The 24,982-nt window shown below is 37.8% G+C and overlaps 1 protein-coding gene across 3 annotated transcripts; it reads right to left on the bottom strand.

The window, feature by feature from the left end:
* Window positions 1-725: 725 nt before the first annotated feature.
* On the bottom strand, window positions 726-24,104 carry chka (choline kinase alpha). 3 transcript variants are annotated; one of them, XM_020040410.3, is made up of 12 exons: window positions 23,293-24,104; window positions 22,071-22,179; window positions 19,892-19,945; window positions 14,013-14,126; window positions 7,977-8,110; window positions 5,973-6,077; window positions 5,557-5,615; window positions 5,252-5,339; window positions 3,562-3,670; window positions 3,353-3,459; window positions 2,965-3,046; window positions 726-2,570 (listed from the first exon to the last, which is right to left on the bottom strand). In XM_020040410.3, exons 1-12 carry the CDS (start codon window positions 23,529-23,531, stop codon window positions 2,511-2,513), a joined length of 1,260 nt encoding a protein of 419 aa, XP_019895969.1. In that variant the 5' UTR covers window positions 23,532-24,104; the 3' UTR covers window positions 726-2,510. The 3 variants fall into 3 exon arrangements, with proteins under 3 accessions (XP_019895969.1, XP_012994469.1, XP_010890989.1); XM_013139015.4 differs by lacking the exon at window positions 23,293-24,104 and adding an exon at window positions 21,290-21,622 and having other exon boundaries at window positions 22,071-22,132; XM_010892687.5 differs by lacking the exon at window positions 19,892-19,945 and having other exon boundaries at window positions 23,293-23,972.
* Window positions 24,105-24,982: the final 878 nt, after the last annotated feature.

Below are 24,982 nucleotides of genomic sequence, written 5' to 3'. Positions count from 1 at the left end.
TATGTGCAGTGTTGGTCCTGGGTTTCAAGAGCTTAAATAAAAAATTAAAAAAACTTTCCATACACATCTCAGATCCATAGATTAGGAGCTGATTCCTTTATTTCTATTGGCTGACTGCCCTATACAAACTGTAACTCTGTTAAATCCAATTTACAACTAAGATGTTTAATGGAACGGTTGGCCTTGGTTATAAAAAAAAAAGGTAAGTTATGACACATTTATATTGCATCCTAAATGAACAATGTCTACATACGTGTCAGGATGGTGTTATGACAATAGTATTATAGGTTACGACAAGTTATGTTAGCTGTTACATGTTATGACATGATTATGACAGGGCCGTTACGTGCTTTAAGACTATCCGTCATATAAACTGTTTGTATTTTATACTAATAAGATTACTCTGAGAAATAGAGTTTAACAACCCGTTGATCAAACAATATGCTACTCTTATTACCTTTCAAATATGTCACCCTGTGAGGAAAACAGCTTTCTCAAAAAGGTTTCATGGATATACTTTGGAGTAGGTACGTAGTTATTTTCTGCTTATTGCGCTTTCTTTTAACCCATTAAACACTGCTGGTGAAAGTGTCATTGATCATTATAAAAATATTCTCATTGAATCCACAGTGAGACGCAAAAATAGGCCTATATTTCAGTTACTTCTGTTTATTGTAGAAGGCTATTTTTGTAAAACAGTGGAATATACTCTACTTGCAATAGTATGATATTTTCAAAGAACCTTTATTATTTCAGAGTATACCTGCATACCTGTATCGTTTAGCAAAGAAACATTTACAGTCAGCATGTAGAATAATTGGGTTATTTCACAGTAACGGTAAATTAAACATTCAATTTAATTATTCCACAAGACAACAATATTCATGATCAATAATTCAGTGTTATTTAGGCATTCTGTCTTACATTTTGTGATAATCAACTCTTTCACATTTGATTAGATGAATGTATTCAATGACATAACATGAAATGCTCAGGACATATATAAATGTACACTGAAAACTGTGACTGTCAGTTACTATTAAATTATAAAACCTGAAACATGTATTATGTTGATATGGAATGAAAAAGGTGTAATGTATATACAAATAAACATGGAATGTAAATGGAATGTAACTCTATTACACAATTGGGATATACATGGGGTGGAGACAACAGGAGTAAAACATATGTATTATAACAAGAAAAGAGTAAACTTTCTTAATTAGAAAAACATGTTCCATTTGAGGAAAAAATTGAAATGCTTTATCGACAAACGCAAGTGATTAGGAAAATGCCACTAACCTCGTCCCCAGGCTAAGTGCCTGTGAGCTTTGGGAAGAAGTGTCTAGTGAATGAGATTAAAGTGCCACTGTCATTGTAGCTGGTGAAACAATTACATTTCAAAGAGAAGGCTCATAATGATCTAAATAACATTGCAACAAGATTAAATAAACATGCTTGCATGGACACAGTTAATACACATTCATATTTAAAACAGCAATATGTATCATAGTTAGGTTGATTTGTGGTACTAAAAAGAGGAAGCAACATTTCTAGTCAACATATTCCAAAGATATCATTATAAACATTGTCAATCTAGAAAGGGTGCATTTTTTAACATCTTGTTAACAATTATTCTTACTTCAGCTGAAACATCTGTGGTTTTACTGTTTGAGTTAAAGCTGAGAGCTTCCCTGCTTGCAATTTTCTTACTGATCCAAGGTATCATTCAATGTGCTCATTATGAACATATGTTTGAATAGCATTACTGACTCAGTGACATATTCAGAGCTGAAACCATTTCAAGGGGAATGTTATGTGGAGAGGAAGGTTTTAAGTTTCCATTACCACCTTGCACATTACGTTCACAGTACTTGGAAAATTCTGTTGGCCATAGACGCTCCCATCTCAATGGCTGTTTATACATCTTAGAGGAATTTTTGTCAATGTAAAATGAATGAAAATTGACATATACAGCATGAATGTAAAGAATGTCACAGTCATTTAAAGTTGAGAGGCTGAGTCAACATGGTTGAAATGTTTTCACTTTTGTCTTATGTCACAGAAAATGTACTATCAAATTTGGGTCACAGATATAAGAGATAGCTGGCATTTCAATTTGGATGGTTTTGTAAAAGGATCATAAAGACTCTTTTACTATCCTAGTACTTTTCCAAACAGAAATGGAGTATCCTGGAGATCACTTGCATCTTTATTCAGAATTTCTTTGTCCTAGTCACAGAAGCCAAGAACAATCTTGAGCCTGTTCACATTTGTTAGAGCTTATCCTGTAAACATTGTTCAGCAACGCACGGGGCATAATCCACCAGCAAACCAGGTTTTCATTTTTTCACTTAGGTCCATGTGATACCGATTGTAGCAAAGGTTCCCAAAGCAGGGGTTCCCCATTGAAGCACGGTCATACACCCTGACGGCGTTACCACATCATTTTCAAAGAGCTGCAAATCTGTGGATCCTCTATCTTCGTTTCACTGTGTGTGGGCCCTTGCTTAGATGCCAAGGTTCAGCTTCTGCTCAAAGTATGCATCAAACCTGGCCTTGGCATACTCCTGTAAACAGACAGGGGAGTGAGCGGGGCGGGACAGTCCAACAATGTATACAGTGCCCTCCACAATAATTGTATTTAAGGACATTTCATTACAGCCTTTTTTGGCTCATCTTAATCAAATTTGGCAAATAATTTTGATGGGCAGCATATATAATATAAAATAATTAAAAGCAAATATAACAAAGAGTGACTCTCAGACACGTTGTCAGTTATCAGGATGTCCAGACCACGGCAAATATTTGCGTGCAGTCCAGAGAAGTTTGTGAACTCAAACATGGCAAAGAGCTCACCCACTGTACTTTCTGATTATTTGGTTTTCATACATTTTTCTTAAGTTGGTGGGAGAATAGCTATGATTTTATATCACACATATAAATATATAAAACAACACTCACCATGTACCCAAATTCAATAGTAGATATTCTGGCCTGGATCATCGACCACAGACCCCAGAAGAAGTGTGAAGCCAGAGCAAACCTATGAAATAATCAACAGAGAAATGCTTAAATAAGACAGTGGACAAGCACTTAAAATAAGGCAGTGGACAAGCACTCAGAAAACCATTGGTGCAACGACCAGATATACTGAAAATACACTACTGCACCGATTCCTGAGTTTCATTTTACAGTTCATTAATATTATGATCGTTAATATTTAATATTATCTACTGCTGCATTTTCAACAGGAAGTTGTGTCTGAGATATATATGCAATTAAAAGTATCTCTTTTAAAAATCTGTTTTCCATTCCCGTGGAAGGTTTGGACTACTCCATTTTCCCTCACCTGTTGACTTCCACAAACAGCTCCTCTTTGAGTTGTATCTGGTCTTCATCACTCAGATTGTTGAATCCTTTGTCAGTCTCTGACAGATAGCTTGTAATAAAATGCAGCTGAGAAGAGAAACTAAATAGGTTATTGGCTGGCTATTGCCTACAAATCCAATGGTTCATAACCAGCTAACAAAAAGCCTTCATTCTATCATCCCTACTCACCTGTTGGGCTTTACTTGGATAATTCTTGGAGTTTACATGGAAAAAGGGGAACTTCTCATTGGTGTAGTCATACATCCATTCACAGAAGTGATTTCCTATGTCAAATCCCCTGAAAATACAAAATATGGAGAGTATACACATTAGCAATATCACATTGGTCAATTACAATACTGAATATCACAACAGTCAATTACATTAGACACTGAACGTTCTTGGTTCCCTATGCAATGTACATTTTATTGCCACATGGATTGAGAAATATTCATGCTTGGGATCTTTTACTTGCCAAAACACTGATTTTATAATAGATTTTTTTCTAATCAAGATAAATATGCAGTGAGTTCTCAAAAAGGGAGTAAACACTGGTAGCTCCTCATGAAGGGAATCACAGCTGCATTGGAAACAACACAAAGTGTTCAACATTTTCCTACGCCGTCTGTGGCATTACGGATCAGTGCTCAAAACCTAGACAGTCCAATCCCTTTCAAGCGAGCAAAACTAGCTGCCAGGAAACCGACTTGTAAGACAGCAGTGGGAAAACAAACTGGGAGTCTGGCATGTGCTTCCATGGAACTTCCATGGACGTTTTTTTTTTTATTGAATTAGTTCATCCATGTGACCTATCCACTCCTTTAATTAAGGAGACTGCTTCCTAAACATGCCCCATGTTTAACCCTAACATTGGCCCCCACTCAATCAAAGCTTGTGGGAAGAGAGGAGAAAAAGGGGAAACCTGATCTGCTTTGAGTAAGGAGCGTTGGTGCTGACGTAGAATAACCATGAGAAAGACTGAGGTTCACGGCGGTTCCAAAATACAATACAGCAGTTATGAGGCAGGGCAGAGAACAGTGAAGGGCCTTTCTGAGAAAGCAGGCGCTCAAGCATGTTTCACAGAAAGTCATCAAAACTGATTACATGAAGTCATACAGTAAGACACAGGCTGGCTGGTTTACATAAGAAAAAAACATTGGAAATTTACTCACATTTATCTCAAATATATGCAACTAAATTTTTCCAGAGTAACAGGAGCAATGAGAGTTTCTTATTGTGTCTAATGCTTATTTTATTACATTTTATTTTCACTTCCTTACCGTCTTCCTCTTCTGCAAAGCTCACCAACTGCTTAAAAATCTCCCCATTAATACCCCAGTCTTCCTTTTCATCTCCCCCTATGGATCCTTCTTCTACCCAACTAATCAAACTGAGAAGACATGTTTTCCTATGAAGATTTTGGGAGGCAGAAGCTTTGAGTAATGAATCTGTAGAAATATGGATGAATAGACGGCCATTTTGGGAATCCACTGCTAGGCCCTGTGTATAAAGCTAGCTGGATGATTAAATTGAACAGGGTATCTGGCTTGGCTGGCTTACTCGGCTTGAATCTGGAGACTCAATCACACAAAGGCGAAAGAATTTGACAACGTGTCAGCCAGGGAAGCAATTCACGGTTTGCAGAGAGGGCAGACATAACAGTCCCCCATCATATAATGTGGCCAATATTTACTGCAGTATCCATTTCCTCTTCTGATTAATGTGTCTCACGATCTGAGAAAACCAAAGACATTTTCTTACATGCACATTTGAGTCATTTAGCAGATGTTCATTAAGCCAGAGTTTTGTGACCAAAGTCTTTGGTTCTGAGAAAAAGGGGAGGATTGAAGTGTACACAGCCCCCTGAGCATTTGCATACCTGTAGTTGTAGCTACTGTATTCAAAGTCAATCAGCATGAGCTTCTGTTTGTCAGTGCCCTCACGGCCACTGAGGAGCAGGACATTTCCTAGAAAATGAAGGAAAAACTATAACACGGCACAAAACCTTAGCATGGTACTAACATTCTCTAGACTAGTTTTAACCAAAGCAATACTACGCCTGGGACACAATTTGTGGAACTTACAGAAGTCAGTGCATAAACCCTCATCCTGCGGGAATCAAACCCACAACCCTGGTGTTGTAAGCGCCATGCTCTGCCCACTGAGCTACACGGGAAACCTTACCTTCTTGACAGTCATTGTGGCAGAAAACAACAGGGGAATGAGTAGAGTCCAGCAAAGACCTACAGAGACAAACAAGCAATATTTCAGGAGGTAGTTAGTAGAAGTTTGAGGTCCATTCATTACTCACAATTTATCACAAACAACTCGAAGTCAAGCCAAACTATTTATGATTCCCTGTTTACCTAAAACGACTGGATGCCAAATACCAGCACACAACCAAAGACAGAGTGTTTTTGTAGAATTCTTTGTATATTGTTGTCAACTGTATTCCACAAGAAGTTAGTAAGTTAGTGAAAAACTACACAGGACTAACACATAACTGAATTACAGCAGTACATATCTGGTCATCGACAATTCAACTGAATAGTGTTGTAAACATAATGCAAGAACCAGACTTGGCATGAAGAGGGTCTTACCTGAGTGTCTTCAACTCCTGCGGCAGGTTAAAACTCATCAGATGGGCAAACTTGCGTGTGTGGGACTCCCTGGTGAAGGTGAGTCGCATCACCTGTTGTAAATACCTGTAGATATGGGGAGTCAGGGTACACATGAACACAATTTCTATGAAACCTTTGAATGAGATTCATGTGTTTCTCTACATCAAATTTTTCTGGCTCATCTTGATATATAATGGGTTAATTTAGAGGTTGAATACAGGATAGAAATATAATATTCCAGGTAAACAACGGAAAAAAATAATACACATAAAATACATCAAGTCTAGGAATTTTAATATTTCACACACACAATGGTACAATCACTATTTTCTGATGAAAAAGCATAAACCTGAAAAATGTGTACATTTAATGTAGACTTTGGAAATAAACTCTTATTTGGCATACTAGGATTAAAGACATTGTAGAGTTTAGAGATAAAACATAATATATAATTACCACAGTACTGATGATACACTTCTTGACCACACAACATTTATACAAATTACAAAATACTGTACATTGAGGTAACGAAAAACACTTAATCAACTGGAAGGCAAATAACATTTACCAAAAATGATATGGTTGGGGTTTTGTACTCCACAAAGAACTTGGGGAAACACTCTAACCGAAAAAAAGATTGCATTCACAATGTGACATACCATTGTTGTCTGCAGTTACTGCACTTTTACTGCAACTTCAAAACTGCAATCTTTTATGTGAGGGCCTATTTTGTCTCTCTGTTATCCTCAAGCCATGAGGATTGGCCAACCAAAGCAAACAAACTATACCTTTTGTAATAGTTGGTATGTATGCTAGCTGATGTTTTTTGGGGGCTTTCACAGAGGTCACTTAAGACAAAGAGGGTGTAACTGTCTGAGATTTCATGTTCATGTCAATATTTTGATAATTTCATTAGTGTTTAAATTCATACAGTAATTAAAAACATTAAAACAGTGTAATAAGAGTTTAGAAAGGGGTGTTTAATCAAAAATTGAACAAAAATATTTTACCTTATAAATATTTATTTTTAAAGGTTGTTGTTCTTTATTACAAATGCAATTTTTTTATGTTGAGGTCAAAGGTGAAATTACCAGAGCTTAGCGAAGGCCAAACATGTTGCATTGCGGGTAAAAGGAATACTGAGCGAGCCAACGTGGCTGCAGAGAAAACATTTACGGCCTCAAAAAAATATTTTGCACGGTCCAAGAGGCGCACACAGTAATTGTGCTTTTGTATTTCAGCCTTATCATGTTTGTTGTAATTTCTTTGCATTAAATGCACTTTCTGTACTGTTGTGACGCTAACATTGTGGGGAACGTCTAGTTAAGAAATTTCAAATTCAAATGTATTTAATTATAAAGCTCTTTTTACAACAGCAGTTGTAACAACAACAGTATTGTTGAATTTCAGTGGCTAGGAAAAACTCCCTAAGAAGGTCGAATTTTAGGAAGAAACCTAGAGAGGACCCAGGCTCAGAGGGGTGACCAGTCTTGGAAAGAAATGTGCTTAAGAGACTGCAAAATGACTGAAAGAAGTATATTTGACTATATTTAATTGTATTTTGTGTGTTTTCTTTTTGTAGTTTTCACGGTGTCTTAGGAAGAAACTGTGGAAATAAATAATCAAAAGACATCTGTATGATGCGTGGCTTTATTTAATTGGGCCAGTGTAATTACAGAGGGTTTCCAGTTTCTACAGTATCTTACAAACTGTTTGGTTCAAATCCTGAATCCTGTCTAAGAGCAGTGATATATCAGACTGTATAGCAGTGCTTTGACAAAGAAATTGCTTTCGTTAACTAAGGTGCATTAGTGCCTGTCTATAATAGTTATAAAGCAACTCAAAGGTTTGTGGTGGATGGCCAATATACAACGGCTAATAACGATATCTAGACACACAACAAAACCTTCGCCGTGGTATATTTGCCATACACCAACACGCCTGTGTCTTATTGCTGAAGTGTATAATAAAAGACCAACTCACTTGTCAATAGTTCCAAAAAGCCATTTGGGCTCCTTGTTAAATGGCATTCTCATCCCATGGAACTTGGCCATCTTCTCAGCTATTTCAGCAGATATACCAGGCAGGCTCAATTCATCTGTGTTCAGTTTGCGACTCTATTAAGGTAAGGAGTTCAAGGAATTCAGATTTACAGGCATTTTCAAACTGAAAACAGGTTGTTTTCATTAACTTCACGCTGAAAACCTCTTATGCAACAATGAACAGATAAAATTACAAAAAGACTGTAGACAGGGCTATCTAAAGCAAGGAGGGTACTGGATTAGCCAAGGTGTCCCACAGAAGGTTGTGATTGGCCAGCACTGTCCACTTTTGGGAGGGGGTTAGTAGAATATGGTTGCCTTGCTTTGTTGCCCTCTTACAATTCCAGGTGGTTTGGGCACCAGTGAACTCAATCGAGGTAGAAGGCTAGAGAGTGTGCTGGGAGTACACTTTGCTATTGTTTCAAATTATGATTCCCAATTTAGAGGCCTCAAGCTTGCCCTCTTATTAACCAAACCTCAAATACTAAATCCTTTATACATCCTACATCCCAGTCTGCAAATGAGAAGCCCAATTGGATTTGAGATGTTTTTTAGCCCGTGAATGAAAAAGGAGAATTCATAATTCACTCATTAGCTATCTTTGAAATATAAATCTATTAAGGAGCAATGAATGGTCACAAAACGCATTAGTTTCCAAATCCATTAATATTTTCATTTTCAAACCTCAGACAGCATATGTCAGACTGACATTACCCTACAACTCAGACATTATAATGAGAAGAATGTATTACTCTCCCTAACAAACAACAACATATACCAACATACATGCAGATAAGGAATAGATTACAGTTGTGCTCAAAAGTTTGCATACCCTTGGAAAATGTGTAATATATATACCATTTGTAAAGAAAACATGAGTGAGCAGGCAAAGCACATGTCTTTTATTTCTTATGGGATTCACATTCAACTGTAGGTCATAACAGAATGGCACAATCATAAAACAAAACATGGCAACAAAGAAAAAAATGAACTTACCCCTGTTCAAAAGTCTTCATACCCTTAGTTCTTAATTCTGTTTGTTGCCCCCTTTGGCATCAATGAAAACGTGGAGTCTTTTGTAATAGTTGTCTATGAGGCTCCGAATTCTTGCAGGTGGTATAACTGCCCATTCGTCTTGGCAAAATGCCTCCAGGTCATGCAAAGTCTTTGGTCGTCTTGCATGAACTGCACGTTTGAGTGTCTCCATGATATTAAGGTAAGGAGACTGTGATGGCCACTCCAGAACCTTCACCTTTTTCTGCTGTAACCACTGGAGGGTCAACTTGGCCTTGTGCTTAGGGTCATTGTCGTGCTAGAAAGTCCAAGTGCGTCCAATGCGCAGCTTTCGTGCAGAAGAATGCAAATTGTCTGCCAGTATTTTCTGATAACATGCTGCATTCATCTGCATTCATCAATATTGACAATATTACCTGTGCCTCTAGAGCTCAACCCCCCAGCCCCCCCCCCATGTCAATGTGTTGTCGGGCATATTGGAACCGGGCTCTTTGTGACATTGGTGCAGTAAAGGCTTCTTTTTGGCAACTCGACCATGCAGCTCATTGTTGTTTAAGTATCGTCATATTGTGCTCCTTGAAACAACCACACCGTCTTTTTCCATAGCAGCCTGTATTTCTCCTCAGGTTAACTGTGTTTTTTTCTTGGTATCCCGAACAATTCTTCTGGCATTTTTTGTTGAAATCTTATTTTACTGACTGGCATTTGCAAGGCTTTGGATATCTTTTTATATCCTTTTCCATCTTTATAAAGATCCATTACCTTGTCACGCAGGTCTTTTGACAGTTCTTTTCTGCTCCCCATGGCTCAGTATCTAGCCTGCTCAATGCATCCATGTGAGAGTTAAACTCATTGACTATTTATACACAGATACTAATTGCAATTTAAAAAGCCACATAAATTCAACGTTCATTTCCATTTTCACCAGTGTGTGTCACCTTGTGTGTCTGTAACATGTAGTCCAAACATTCAAGGTTATGTAAACTTTTGATCAGGGCCATTTGGACGATTTCTGTTATCATTATGATTTAAAAAGCAGCCAAAAAACGATGTGATAATAAATGGGTTCATATGATCACAATCCTTAAATAACATTTTTAAAAATTGGGATGATCAGTCATATTTTCAATATCAATGCCAGAATTTCACAATTTCTGCTATGGTATGCAAACTTATGAGCACAACTGCAAATCCTATGCAAAATACAGGATCAAATTAAACAAATTAAGCAGCTTTTATATGGGTTTGTTACGGTTACATTACAAAATAACACCTTGAAAGCTAAAAATAATCTGAAATAAGGCTAGATTTAAAAAACTAAAATGTATTAAAAAGTGAAACAAGAGATAAAGATAGAACATACCTGGACTCATGGTTTGTAGGTTTAACAAGCAATTGTTTAGCCAAAAGGGGTCCAACACTGCCACGGCATTTGGTGCACATGTACTGCTGAAGCTTAAGTTTAAACCTGGCTAACAGCTCTTTCAGCAAAAACTCACTATATTTATCCCTTTTCGATAAAACATGAATGTCAGAAAATCTTTACCTATAATCCCGTTTCCAAAAAAGTTGAGATGCTGTGTGAAATGTCAGGAAAAATAGAATGCAATGATGTGCAAATCATTTAAACCCTATTTTCAATAGAAAATACTACAAAGACAACATATCAAATGTTGAAACTGAGACATGTAATTGTTTCTTGAAAATTATATGCCCACTTTGAATTTAATGCCAACAACACATTTCAAAGAACTGGGACGGGGCAACAAAAGACTGGAAAAGTTGTGTAATGCAATAAAAATATAAAAGGGTCACATAATACAATTACTCTTTTAAATATATGAGATTCATGGTATTACAGAGTGGATATATATTGTTGTGCTACAGGGGAAAGGTACAGAGTGAATACATATTTCTGAGAGACAAAAATGTGAACTTCTGAGAGGGAAATCGAACCAGGGTCAAAACACTGGAAGGCAGGGATAATCCCAATCAGTGCACCTCCATAATAGTCTCCAAATGCAACATTATCACAGCCATGACATTTTTGCTGAAATAATTTGGGCAACAGAACGTTTATTGACAAAACTCAAGTGTACACTTGTACAAAGATTACTGCAGATGGCTAGCTAATAGCTATATAGCCTACCTATAATGAAAACAATTACAATATTTCATTTATTTTGAAAACGATGACAATATAAAAAGGTCACGTAATACAATTACTCCTAAATATATGAGATTTATGGTATTACAGAGTGGATATATTCAGTGGATATAAAAAGTCTACACACCCCTGTTAAAATGCCAGGTTCTTGTGATGTAAAAAATGACAAAGATAAATCATGTCAGAACTTTTTCCACCTTTAATGTGACCTATAACGTGAACAATTCAATTGAAAAACAAACTGAAATCTTTGAGACTGATAGACAGCCCACCTTGGGCTGATAGATAGCCCTTCTTGGTATAGTCTCCAAATGCCAATTTTATCCCACCCATTACATTTAGCTGAAATAACGTTTATTAAAGGAATTAAAGTGTACTTTGGTACAAATATTACTGTAGATGGTTGTGCATACAATAACAGGTGAATAGCTAACCACTAAGCTATGTGAACTACAAGGGAATCATTGGCTGAATATCAAATCACATTCTACATATTATGTACTTCAAGTACGTACTTCGCAGATGATGTTGAAGTATGTTTTGTATATAGTAACCTAGTATGTCAGTATTGGGACATACTACCTCGTCAGAAAATTGCATCTCGACATTAAATAATTTTGTCAAGCATTAACATCACGACAAGTTTTAATATTTAGCTAGACACCATTTATCATTGTGTCAAACTGAATAACGTTTCTTAATAAGTTTACTTCCACCACAAATAGCATCTATGAACTGTACAGCTTTTATTAGCCAGTTATAGGCCTACTACAACTGTCTGTTATTACATGGAATAGTAATAAGAATTGAGCAATTGTTAGCGAGACTGAAGAAGACGTTTATACCGCCAAAGCTATATCATTTCATGGCACAGCGTTCATTTTTCTTTCTTTCATTCATGAATAACACTGATGCAATAACTATCGATATAGGTGAATATAACTGACTATTTGGTCAAGTGAAAAAACGAAAGTATCATGGAAACCCCTCCTCTTTTACTGTGCAAGAGGTTGTGATTTATAGGCTATTACCCCAAAAACCATGCACGGATGAGTACTTGAAAAACCCACCAGAAATAGTTGCAATATAACTGTAAATGGTTTTATTTTAGGCTAACTATAACTTAGCAACTGAAGGTTGTAGCCAGTTAAGTTTTTGTCTGTCCTGAACAAATCCTAATGCATAATTTGTTAGGTCTGGGGCACAACATGAACACTGGTCTCTTTGCGTGGAAGGCCACGTCTCTAACCACTACGCTATTTAACAAGGGGTAGTCAGTCACTCACTCACTCGATCAGTAAGAGACATTCGCTATTCTTGGTCGGCTCCGCTTACGCGGTCCGGCAAATAAACAAACAGGAGTATTAAAAGAGCATCCCAGAGAGGATGAGTCTGTCAGAAGATGGGGAGGGGTTCACCACTCTGTGAAAGACTTTGCGCAGCCAAATTGTGCAACAATTTAAGAATAACGTTTTCTCAATGTAAATTTATAGAATTTGGGGATCTCATCTACGGTACATAGTATCATTCAAAGATTCAGAGAATCTGGAGAGATTTCTGTACACAAGAGACAAGGCCGAAAACCAATATTGGATGGCAGTGATCTTCGGACCCTCAGGCAGCACTGCTTTAAAAACAGACATTATTCTGTAGTGGAAATCAATGCATGGGCTCAGGAACACTTCAGAAAACCATTGTCTGGGAACACAGAACGTCGCTGCATCCACAAATGCTAGTTAAAACTCTACCATGCAAAGAAGAAACCATATATAAACAAGATCAAGAAATGCTGCTGCCTTCTCTGGGCCCGAGCTCATTTACAATGGACTGAGGTGAAGTGGAAAACTGTCCTGTGGTCTGACAAATCAAAATGTGGAATTATTTGGATTACATGGATGCCGCATCCTCCGGGTTAAAGAGGAGAGGGACCATCTGGCTTGTTATCAGCACACAGTTCAAAAGCCAGCTTCCGTGATGGTATTGGGGTGCTTTAGTGCACATAACAAGGTTGAGTTGCACATCTGTGAAGGCACCATTACTGCTGAACAATATATACAGGTTTTGGAGCAGCATATGCTGCCATTCAGACAACGTCTTTTTCAGGAAAGGCCTGGATTATTTCAGCAAGAAAATGCCAAAGCACATTCTGCACATATTACAACAGCATGGCTCCATAGTTGATGAGGCTGGGTGCTACAGTAAACTGGGCTGCCTGCAGTGCAGACCTGTCACCCATTGAAAACATTTGGCACATTATGAAATGAGAAATACGACAAAGGAGACCCAGAACTGTTGAGCAGCTGAAATCATATCAAGAATGGGAATACATTTCACTTTCAAAATTACAGCAATTGGTCTCCTCAGTTCCCAAATGCTCACAGAGTTTTGTCTAAAGAAGATGGGCATGTATTTTTCAAAAAACAATAGCATTTCTCAGTTTCAACATTTGATATGCTGTCTTTGTACTATTTTCAATTAAATATAGGGATGAATGATTTGCACATCATTGCATTTTGTTTTTATTTGCATTTTACATAGCAGCCCAACTTCTTTGGAAACAGGATTGTACATTGTCTGGACCAGGCGTGGTTTAAACCTACCAACAGTACTCTCACTCTTACAAAACTTAAAGCTATTTCAGCCACTTAATATAATTAATGTATTCACTTTTTGCATAATTTAAATACACACCATTAAACAGAACACATGCAGACATCTACATTGACACATAAACATACACTTGTGGATGTATGTTGTTGTTCACATGAATGATTATCACTCTACATAGTTGCTTACTGGGACAAACTGCTCCAGTCTTCCCTGGGGGAAAATGCCATAGAGTTTAGGCCCAAGCTCCCGTTCTGCCAGAATGGCAAACATCACACTCTCCAGAACCATGGCTTCGGCACCCTGGAGGGACAGAGAACGAGAATTAACATGCACATTAAAAGAAATTGACTGTTGAATGAGAAAAGCTGGAGGTTGTTAATTTCTTCTGTCTTCAACTTCATGATTGCCAGTCACTTTGTAAAAAATGACAAGGATAAATTAGTCATTTGTTAATGTTTATTTAAAAAATGCATGAACAGACAATTAATGGAATGAGCAAGAAATGACTGACTGAGGTCAGTAATTTTCCTCAGCTAGCACCATCAGGATGTGAGTACAGGTCCAGAAACGTTGCATATGATGCTGACACATTTATACAGGTCCAAATGATATGGCTATTGTGAAAGTGCTTCTTCAGTTAAGCAAATTACTTTACCAATCCTTATTGTACTCTGACAGGTATTTCATCCTTGGTGGTGATACGTTTAAAAAGCAGATTCGGACCAGACTGGAATAGTGAGTTGCGTTCCACATGAAGAGGCGAGAAACAAGAGGTCAATTGTACTGAGAGATGCAGAGCCTGCCAACAGCATGAATCAGGGATTGTGGCTGCTTAACCAAAGAGGACACCAGGTCTCATCTACTTTGGAGGAAATGGTGCTCTGAAACGGTGCTCTATAATAAAAAAAAATATGTCTTTCGAAAAATAGATTACATTGGAGATACAGTTGTGACCATCTGTACTATGGTGCTTAGGCTTATCAAAGCTGATTTACTGTTTAAAGGATATTGCGTGTCATAAATAAATTATGCTAATTATTTTTTTTTAAATAGAATGAATTCATATGAAGCTTTTTGACCAAAAAAGGTATTCTCTGTGCTAATTTAGTAGTTGGGATTTGGTTCAATCATAATTAAAATTGTGTGAATAAATGATTTGTGGGATTGCAGGTCTTTCAGGTTAGGTGACTGTGAAGCTTGTTTTGTAGATACTATTGTTTTGGGAATTCAATTTATTAGACATTGTACTATCAGTTAACCCAGAACTACTTGTGTCATTTGTCAGATATTCTGGATCCATAAGAGATGAGACTGGAACCTAAAGAAGATCTTTAACCTCTCTCTTTAAAAATTACCAGCAAGCAACCTTTGGGCCAAATCTTCCCACCACTTATGAAATTTGAAAGACGCAAATACTTGAACTACAACAAATACAATTCTTGAAATGATGTGTGCCTGCTTCAGATATAAATGGAAGATGTTTTAATCAAGCTGAATGGAAGCTGAATAACAATCAATAACAGCTGAAGAAGTAGTTAGAGTAAAACAAAAGTTGATTTAGTAGATGGCTCTAAACATATTTCAGATATCGAATTAATTATAAAATCTGACTATAAATGAATGCCACCTTGACAAGGAAAGAGGTACCCTAATCTACTGGAACCTGCTGGCATGTAGTCTGTGGACTGTGACAGTTGACCAAGGAATTTGCCAAGTAGGGTACTTCAGAATGGTTTGGTGCTTCCTGTTCCCAACTAAATATGTTGGAAACAAACTATAGTAGTGTTTTGCTGATTTACGGTCTCTTGTATGCACTTTGGACTGACCTCATGTGACTACAGTCAGGGAGGAAACATTAGTCATTAAGTCATTATTACACAAAATTCCACCAATCCACATACTGCACTATTGCTCATGAAATGTTGCAGGTTTCCATTGTTCCTATGTTCCTTATTGTGGAGGAAAAATACACTCTCGGTTTTAGAAGTTCCTGTTTTAACTGAGTGAAAAAGATTATTAAACTATTCGGTGGGGAAGGAAGTGGTAAAATGTGGTGTCCCTTTCAGCAGGATACGCTGACAGAGTGTGGCCTATTCTACTTTGTCAGTGTGCAGCTATTGACAGAAATGGAAGGAACTCCCACTTCCTCAAAATCCCGGTTTCCTCATTTTATGTTGACAAAACATTGTCTCTTCTAAGTCTTACACTTGACTTACCCTTGTTTTGCTTTTAAGAAATGTTACTCCGAACTGGATGATCAAATCTTATACTCACCAAATTCAGCCCAACAGCTAACCAAAAGATGCTTGTAGAATTCTCTAGGAACCCCAGGGTAACATTAATGGAATGGCTCAAAAAGACAAAATGGAGTGTTATGAAATGGCTGAGTCAAAGGGCAATTCTCAACGCTTGTGAATTACAGTGGGGGGTTTCTTGTGTGTAACAGTCTGCACATACAAGAAAGTGCTTGAAGAGGAAACAATTGAAGCAGTGCTTTAAAGAACAAGAGGCAATAATTAGTCTGAGTCAACTTAAGAGATGTTGAAAGAAACCGCTTCATGAAGTTATTTCAGCCAAAGGAGGCAACACCAGCTATTGAAAGCAACATCTGCACTATGAAATAGTGTTTCTGCTGATTTTTGATGAATAAATGTAAAAGTATAATCTTTCAGTTTCATTTTTAAAGGTGTTTACCATTATCTGTCAATAGTGCTGAAGTGAAGATTACATATTCTTATGTCCAAACAAAAAATGTAAATACCCATGGGGTGTTCTTACTTTATAAGATGACTCGATACAGCAATAATTAACTCAATCGGTAGTACTCATGGGTAGAGTATAGCAAACTAGGCAAGGTAACAGCCTTGTTACTTTGGGAGATGGAAGAACCTGCCAGAAAGACAATCATCTTGACAGCACTGCATCAATCAGGCCTTTATGGTAGAGTTGCTAGAATGAAGTCAATCCTGACTAAAAGGCATTTGACGATACCTGCAGAACTTTGAGAGTATGTGGAAAAAGATTCTCTGGTCTGATGAGACCACAATGAAACTATTCCGCCTCAATGCCAAGTGCTACGTCTGTTGAAAAAAAGGGACAGCTCATCAGGTGGCTAATGCCTGGTGGTAGGAGTAGGGGCACCATGCTATGGGGATTATTCTCTGCTGCAGGGACTGGGAGTTTGGTCAGGATTGAGAAGGATGTCTGGAGCTGCATACAGAGAGGTAGTTGAAGAAAAATCTGATCTAGAGCACACAGGGCGTTAGGCCAGTGCGAATATTCATTTCGGCATGACAACAACCCGAAGCACACAGCCAAGACATACTGGAGTGGCTTCGGGACCAGTCTGTGAATGTCCTCTAGCGGCCTAGCTGGACTTGAACCCTATAAAACATCTGTGCAAAAACCAGGAGATCACAGTACACCATCACTCCCCATCCAATCTAACAAAGCTCGAAAGGATCTACAAGGAGGAATGGAAGAAAATGCCCAAATCCAGCTGTGCAATGTTGGTAGAGACATACTCAGGGAAGCTTGAAAATGTTATCCTTACAGCTAACACATTATCACAGGTTTTTATGAAACACTAATTTCTGTAATGAACACACACAGAGCAGGTTAGATGGAGGGATGGATCCAAGCACAGAACAAAGGACATTTATTAGGGAGTAGAAAAGGTATATGAAGGGACAGGCTGGAACGAAGTCAGAAGGCAGAAGATTGATAGCTGGGTATCGATGCCGATTAGAAGGCGGAGTACAGTAGGGGTGAAGCCAGAGAGGCGGTCAGGTAGGCAGGCAAGGGTCAGGATACCAAAACAGACTTTCAAAATACTTCTATCCAAAAAGAGAATGCTCAGAAAAACAGTCTCAGTAAAGTTGCAAACACACAAACAATACTTCACAATGAACAACAGCAAACACAGTCCTCATTTAGGGGAAGTAAACGAGACACAGATGCAAACGATAATGAAAAATGAATAGGCTACGTTAAAAAAAAAACAGGACAGAACAGGGTCAAAGATCAAGATCAAATGTAAAACCAAAACCAAACAACACAGAACCACACAAATGTCCATTTGAAATTTGTGACGAGCACACGTATAATGGCTTTTTTTCGTGAGAAGGACAGAATCGTCTTCCTATGGCGAACCTCGTACCGTTAATTCTTGTTAATTCTTCTGTTACCTCACACGCAGCCTATACTGAGACCATCGGTACATAGCCTGAAATGTATTACCATCCATTCCCAGATCAAATGTGTTCCAAATGAATATCTTGCAGGTTTTGGACAAACTGGCTACCGTAAATGCAGGATCAATATCCAAAAAAACTGAAGATATTTGTTTAAAGAAATTATGAAGTTGTTTAATATACATACAATAAACTGCCTTTTACGTTCACTAGAAAATTGCGTCCAGTACAAAAACAAATGCCTTTTATGTGTGCATGTCATGATTCTGTAATATGGACTTTGTGTAGATGTCATGAACGCTGTGATGCTGTGTTGTGCCAGAGGTATCTAAGATATTGCATTGGCGTCGTTACGCTCGGGCGTATAAATCTATAATTCTGATCGCAAAATCGTGCCATTTTCCTCATGTACATACAAAATCCTGAACTTTCTGTGTCCCGGTGGGGGGGGGGGGGTTAGAGCAGAGGTGTCAAACCGGTTCCAAGGAGGGTCAAGTGTCTGCAGGTTTTTGGTTTTTCCTATAAATTGGTTCCCAGTTCAAGCCTAAACAACCAATAGAGGGTAGAAACAAATAAATGAGTGACCTAATGAATCAAGTACAAGGTGAGCTGAGAGTGAAAACCTTGCAAATACTCGGCCCTCCAGGGAACCGTTTTCACACCTGGGGGTTAGAGAGTGACTAAGGTCATCACATTTCAATAGAATTTCACTGTATGTTTTCAGACACTCAACCAAAGTCTACAAATATTAACAAATGTGTTAATGGAATAACTAAAATAGGTATACAAATCTTGTTAAATTTTTACTCAGGTTCCCATTATTTAATACTAGGCTTTGGTTGCAGATCCAAGAACAGTCAAAAAATATGGAAAACCAGAAAGGTATGTATTCACAGAGATAGATCCACCATCTCCTCCCAGATTGAATTACAAGGAACAATTGACCACTGTGAGCTGAACTGACATTTATAACAGGTGCTGTATACACCATCTATTAGCAGTTAGTCCAGAACATTCCCTGCCACTCTCCCTCCCTCCACCCCTGGTGTACTACAGTCACATGACGAAGGCAGAAGCTACAGTTGTGAAAACATTAGGGGAGAATTCACTATTATTGGAATTGAAATTGATACAAAAATATGTCACATTGCCCTAAAACTGTATTTAAGAAGCCTAATGATAAAAATGTGTTGTCAATGGGAATCATAGTCATGTTTCAAGAAATAAAAAGTAAGAGAAAACATGTCTTCCCCAAATAATGATGCAGCACTCTCTTTGGCCATTCACTGTCATTTTGTAAATACTGGATCGCCATGTCGCAATGCACTGTTTTATCCAAAACATAAATCAAAATTGGGCTAGTGCTATTTGAGATATTGCAGGTGATTTATGTACTGAGACAGATCAATACTCCTAAATGATCTTACTGTGGAGGAAAATGAAGGCCAAGAAGCTATGAAGTCTTGAGTTGACCCCCTGATAATCCAAGCTAGGGTTAGACTAATGGGATCACGGTGTTACACTGAGAGTTCAGTGACAGGAACACATCAGTGGGAACATGTGTTTTTACCCTTTTAATCCCACTGTCATCAACAGGCTAACAGTTTATCGCAACCCAAAGTGTTTACCATATGCTGCTATATCTTAATAGTGTTTGATACTATCATGCTTGCAGAAAGGTTTGGGATTCAAATGAAACCTACTTCCAATGGCATTCATGTTTCATGCTGAACCTTTCGGTATTTCATCAAAGAAAATGAATACAGAACAAAGTAAATAGAAAAATGTAACATGATGAGTGGTCATTTTCACAATCAGATGGCAAATCTAACCAAAGGTCTGGGTAGATCACCTATGCCATTATTTACTTACTTGAAAGACATTTTCTTTGTTTGACTGTCTGGGCTCCCCCTTATTACAGGACATCTATCAATGAAAGAAAAAGCAAGAAACTAACCATGAGTACATATGTTTCCAAAAGACACATCATGTTACAGCATCCTCACAATGAGACAATAACAGAGTACAGTATAGTCCCCAAGTCAGCCAAAATAGAAAGCCGTTAATGCCTTTAACTAAATGTTTTGTTCAAAATGTAAAGTTGTAGAAAAAGAGAGACATGCGCTTTCAAAGGCATCTCTTATCTCCTGATCAAGGCAGGTGCATTCAGTTTTTAACACAAGCACAATCACTAACTATATTTGGCATAACAAACATGGTTGCTTTATCTATGAACCAGCACTTAAAATATTTTCTCCTCTGAGGAAATGCAGTTATTAATCACATAAGGTACTTGAAAGACATTTATAATTCCTGTGTAGATGTGTTCAAATGTGTGTGTGCCAGATTTATTGTGGCAAATTCCTACTCAAATGGGCACGGTGACCATGGTGAAGTACAGTGTTGCTCTAGCAACTGGTGAGCTAATATTACATTGTGAACATTGGCAATAAAAGGTAATCACTAGTGCTGCCATTTTCAACCATAAAAATCTAAATTGCATGAGCAAATAATGACTAGATAATAATTAATAATCTATGCGATTTTATTCTTACCAATTTGTGTTGTTTTACATCTTTTGTAAATGCATAATTCATGAGTCCTATTCTTTTTGTTCTAAATGCCATTTGACTTTTCATAACTGTGTCATTTTCCATTCTACAGAGTTAATTCATCTACAGAGATCATTCAACTGTTTTCAAATCCTTTTTTTAGATAATTGCTTTTGCCATTCCCACCAAACTAAAGTAGAATCCTGTTTTTAACTGACTCTTGACCTGATGGTGTACTAGCTTGACTAACTCTTGACCTGGATTCTCATGTCATCTGATTTTTCCCATGAGATCATATCATCATGAGATCTATGAGTAATGTAGTGTGGACCCAGTGACACGTCATTTGGCAGTAGATTATGTAAAAAATGAATCATCTTGAAGAAGTGATGAATAACTGTTTAAATGTTTTTATCACTAGTTGTGGTTATTATAGCACAACATGTTACATAACTGTTGTGAGGTCAATTTCCTTTACTGCCTTGAAATGTGGGTTATTTCCCTTGTTTATTAGTATAGCCTAACACCATGTTGCATCACTATGTTATTTTCTTATTTCAAATATAAAAACTAAATACAATATTTATTTCCCCCCATAAATTTACAAGTGTATGAATTCACAAGCTGCCTTCCATAACAATGTGGGTAACCTTTGTTGTGGACAATACTGAGACTTCAGGGATCTCATACTGTACCGTGTATGGTATGGTGGAATCACCTGGAAACAAGTGTGCTCAAGGCACGCTCCTTTTGGAAAGCCTACGGCAAAGAACATATGCATGTACAGCCATGGTGGTACATCACACCACAACAACAGAAACACACACTCGCGCACACGCATGCACATGCATGCACACGCAGATGCTCGCTCGCGTACTCACGTGCGCGCGCACACACACACACACACAGATCTTGAGCCACCGTAGGCCATGCCATTATGTGGGTATTTGCCCCAAAAGGCATTTCAACAAGAAGATGTTTGAGGAAGATGATTTCTCCTTTCCCTTCTGTCCAACCAAGTCCAGCAAAAAAGCCAAAACCCATTCAACCTCTGGGAAGGGAGGGAATACATTTAGTCTTCTCCTAATCTTTATACTATTCCATTGTATTCTATATTATGAACAGAAAATACAGGTAAATCAAACGTAACTTTTCAATGGTCCAAGAAAATGCCTTTCAGTAGGCTACATACGTAGCCAAAAGACTGGCATGGACTTCACACTAACACAACAACAGAGTAATATTTTTACATATAGGTCCAAATACTTTTCAGTTGTCCAAATGTTGGACGCTCCATCGCTTTGTTGGCATAAAGTACGTTACAGACTTACACCCTATACATGTTTTGAGTTAGACATGATAAACAGCATAGTCATATAAATTAAAACATAAAATACATAAAATGTATGTTTTATACATTACATGATGTGTGACAGTTACGAGTTAGGTAAGTCCTGACTGACTCATTCAACATTCCATTGTCTCTTTGTCATACACACCTGTAGAATGGCCCCATACAGCCGCAGAAGGACATTTCTGGGTTCATCACCTACACTGGTTTGGGTGTCAGGAAGGGCGCAGAGGAATAGCTTGTTGCTGAGACCACCCCTGTGACAACATTACAAAAAACAGAAGAAAATGAAGCTCATTTCCCCATCCTCAGCATTTATAGGTTAGGAAAATTAATGTGGCGGTCTAGTATGTCCATATATAGGATGAAAAGCCCATAAATAAGGGTTCAAGCTTTAAAACAAGAACACACAATACAATTACACACAGACAAAGCAATCACTAGATGTGCTTGCTGAAAGCAAAACACAACTTAAGAAAATTTTCAGACATTTCATTATCACCTGCCGCTGCCATCTGCAGGGACAAAACTGTAAAACCTACCATGACCACAACAACATTTAAACAATGTTCTGATAATTGTTTCCCCCAAAAACTACTATACACACTACAATTACATTTGGGAAAACGTAATGCATTTGATATGCCAATCTTAATGCATTTGAAAAACCATTGTGGAATAGTCTTCAAAAATGTTAGAAATGGTATTCAAACTTCGAAATACTCAGACCAGACTTGAATAGTGTGCTTATATAATACAGCAATGTGGTACCATTACTGCTACTGAAATAAAGCCATTTTAAGCATGCATAAACGATTCATCAATTTGAATGGGAAATATTTGCATTTGCCACTGATCTTGAACTATTACCAGCAAAACAACATCAAAGAACGCAGACTAGTGATACATATCCTTTTTAATACTCTTCACACTTTTGTTACCTACAGACTGAATAAACATAGATTAGTTGTCAATACATTACTTATGCGATTTCTTGTTGCTTTTATTCCTACATCAATTATAAAACGTGTTGCAGGCTATCCCTATTAATTAAATTGGCTGAATGCAGGAAAACTCAAATACCACTACTACTACCATGCAGCCGTATGTAACTCCAATACAACCATACATACTAAAAAAAAACAAGCACACCACATTTACTTGAGTAAATATCCTTTTCTAATGTTAATTTCAACTTCACAGTATCATCTGTTAATTAATTATGCTAAAAGCATTAAAGTCGAAACGATGGCCAACCAAGCAATTATATAGGCTACCTATAGTAGGCCTAGCATAATATAACAATTATGTATAAATAATGACGAATATGAAATATATATAGGCTACCGATTATGGTACAATGTAGGTACCTTATTATGCTGAATTGAAAATCCTCTTCATTCACCGTTTTCCACGCACCATGGAGAAATTCTTTGCACCATGAATACGCCTTGCGCTTAGTGTCCAGCTCCGGCTCATCAGGTCGGATGATATCCTGCTTGCATTCATCTTCAGTGTCTGGCTGAACCTCAAGTGCGTTTTCAGTGACCAACAAACCCAAGGACATAGAAGGGGAGGATGATACCCCGTTGATAAATTTTGTCTTCATTTTGTCCTAAAATACCAAATACTGCTTGAATTAAAGATACAACCAATGTAGAAGATGAGGCTATTCAATTTTTCGGGGGAAAAAACGCACCTATGACTGGATTTCAAGCAACTAGATCAATCTAGAAAACATTCGTATCACTTTTATTCAGTGATCAGAACCGTTCAATGTCAAAGAGTATACAAATAACATCCAGATTCTGCATATAACGGTATTAACGAGAAGAAAATGTCGGGGGATATCCTCTTCTGTCCTGTTCAAACGTAGTAAATGCGGAGGAGTTAAGACGGATTGTCGCCTTAACATCTAAAATCGCTACGCAGGCTCTCTTTCCATTTAACATTACCACCGGAACGTCTGCTGGTCGTGGACTACGCGACGGGTGGGGTTAACTAAAGACACACGGCTGGTTGCGCCAAGTAATAGGCTGAAATCTAGGGGGGGGTTGCATCCAAACGTCATATTACCACACCCATTATCTTCCCTCATTGGTTGTCACAGTCACGTCCTCTTTAAGCAGCAAAACAAAGCTAGCCCAGCTACTGATTTCCATGACGAGGACCTCCTTGTATTTCACAAATGATCTAAAAACAAAAACAAATCCTAATGGTATCGTATCCATTCAAAACGCATTTGTTTCGTGTTTGCAAGAGTGCTGGTTAGAAAACTGTCCGACCATATCTTTTGTTATGAAAAACCTGCCCAAAACAACATTGTCTAATGTATGCTATGGACAGGTCTCAGAGTGCTGAGGCAATTTTTTTCTCTAACAGAGAATTAAAATGTTATAATACTCTTCTTCTCCCTCCTTGAATCCCTCTCAAAACCTATTGGAGGAGATCATACGGGAGGGAACACATTTTTTTGAAATACAATAGTATAAAAATAATGTAGTTTTTTTTTTCTCAATTAAATTTGTAGAGGATGCAACTACGCATATTCCTTCTTGCATAGGAGACACAACCTTCCGATATGCTCCATTGTCTCCGTTTGCGTTGACTGTTGACCAATAGAAATCTTCCCAACAGGGCAAATATTTATGACAGTGTACGGGCAAAAACGGGCTTGGGCGTGTCGATTGACAGAAAGGGTGGTATAGAAAAAATAGCGTTTGGGCGGCTTTTTTGTGGAGTCCACATGTGATTGTGCCGTTTACAGTCAAAGATATTTGGCAACCCTGTTTGTCTCGGGAGTAGTGCGACTAGGTAAAGAGACGATTCTTGTCACTCTTGTAAGCATTTGGTAGGAGTTTACACAGTGCACCCTTTAGGGTGGAAAGGTAATTTTCAGGAGACTTGGAGAAACTCAACTTTTTAATGTACCTCGTTGTTTGGCAACATTTCACATTGTGTAGGCTACTTTTACCTTATCAAAAATCGCTATGACCTTCCAGAATGAAAACTAACATTAAGTTGTATATTCTTCCCACAACAAAATCGTTATGAAAACAA

This window comes from Esox lucius, chromosome 19 (assembly GCF_011004845.1).
Source record: "Esox lucius isolate fEsoLuc1 chromosome 19, fEsoLuc1.pri, whole genome shotgun sequence".
In the NCBI taxonomy this organism is placed as follows: domain Eukaryota; kingdom Metazoa; phylum Chordata; class Actinopteri; order Esociformes; family Esocidae; genus Esox; species Esox lucius.
Note: the sequence above shows the minus strand (reverse complement) of the source record. Positions and strands in the feature narration are given on the sequence as shown.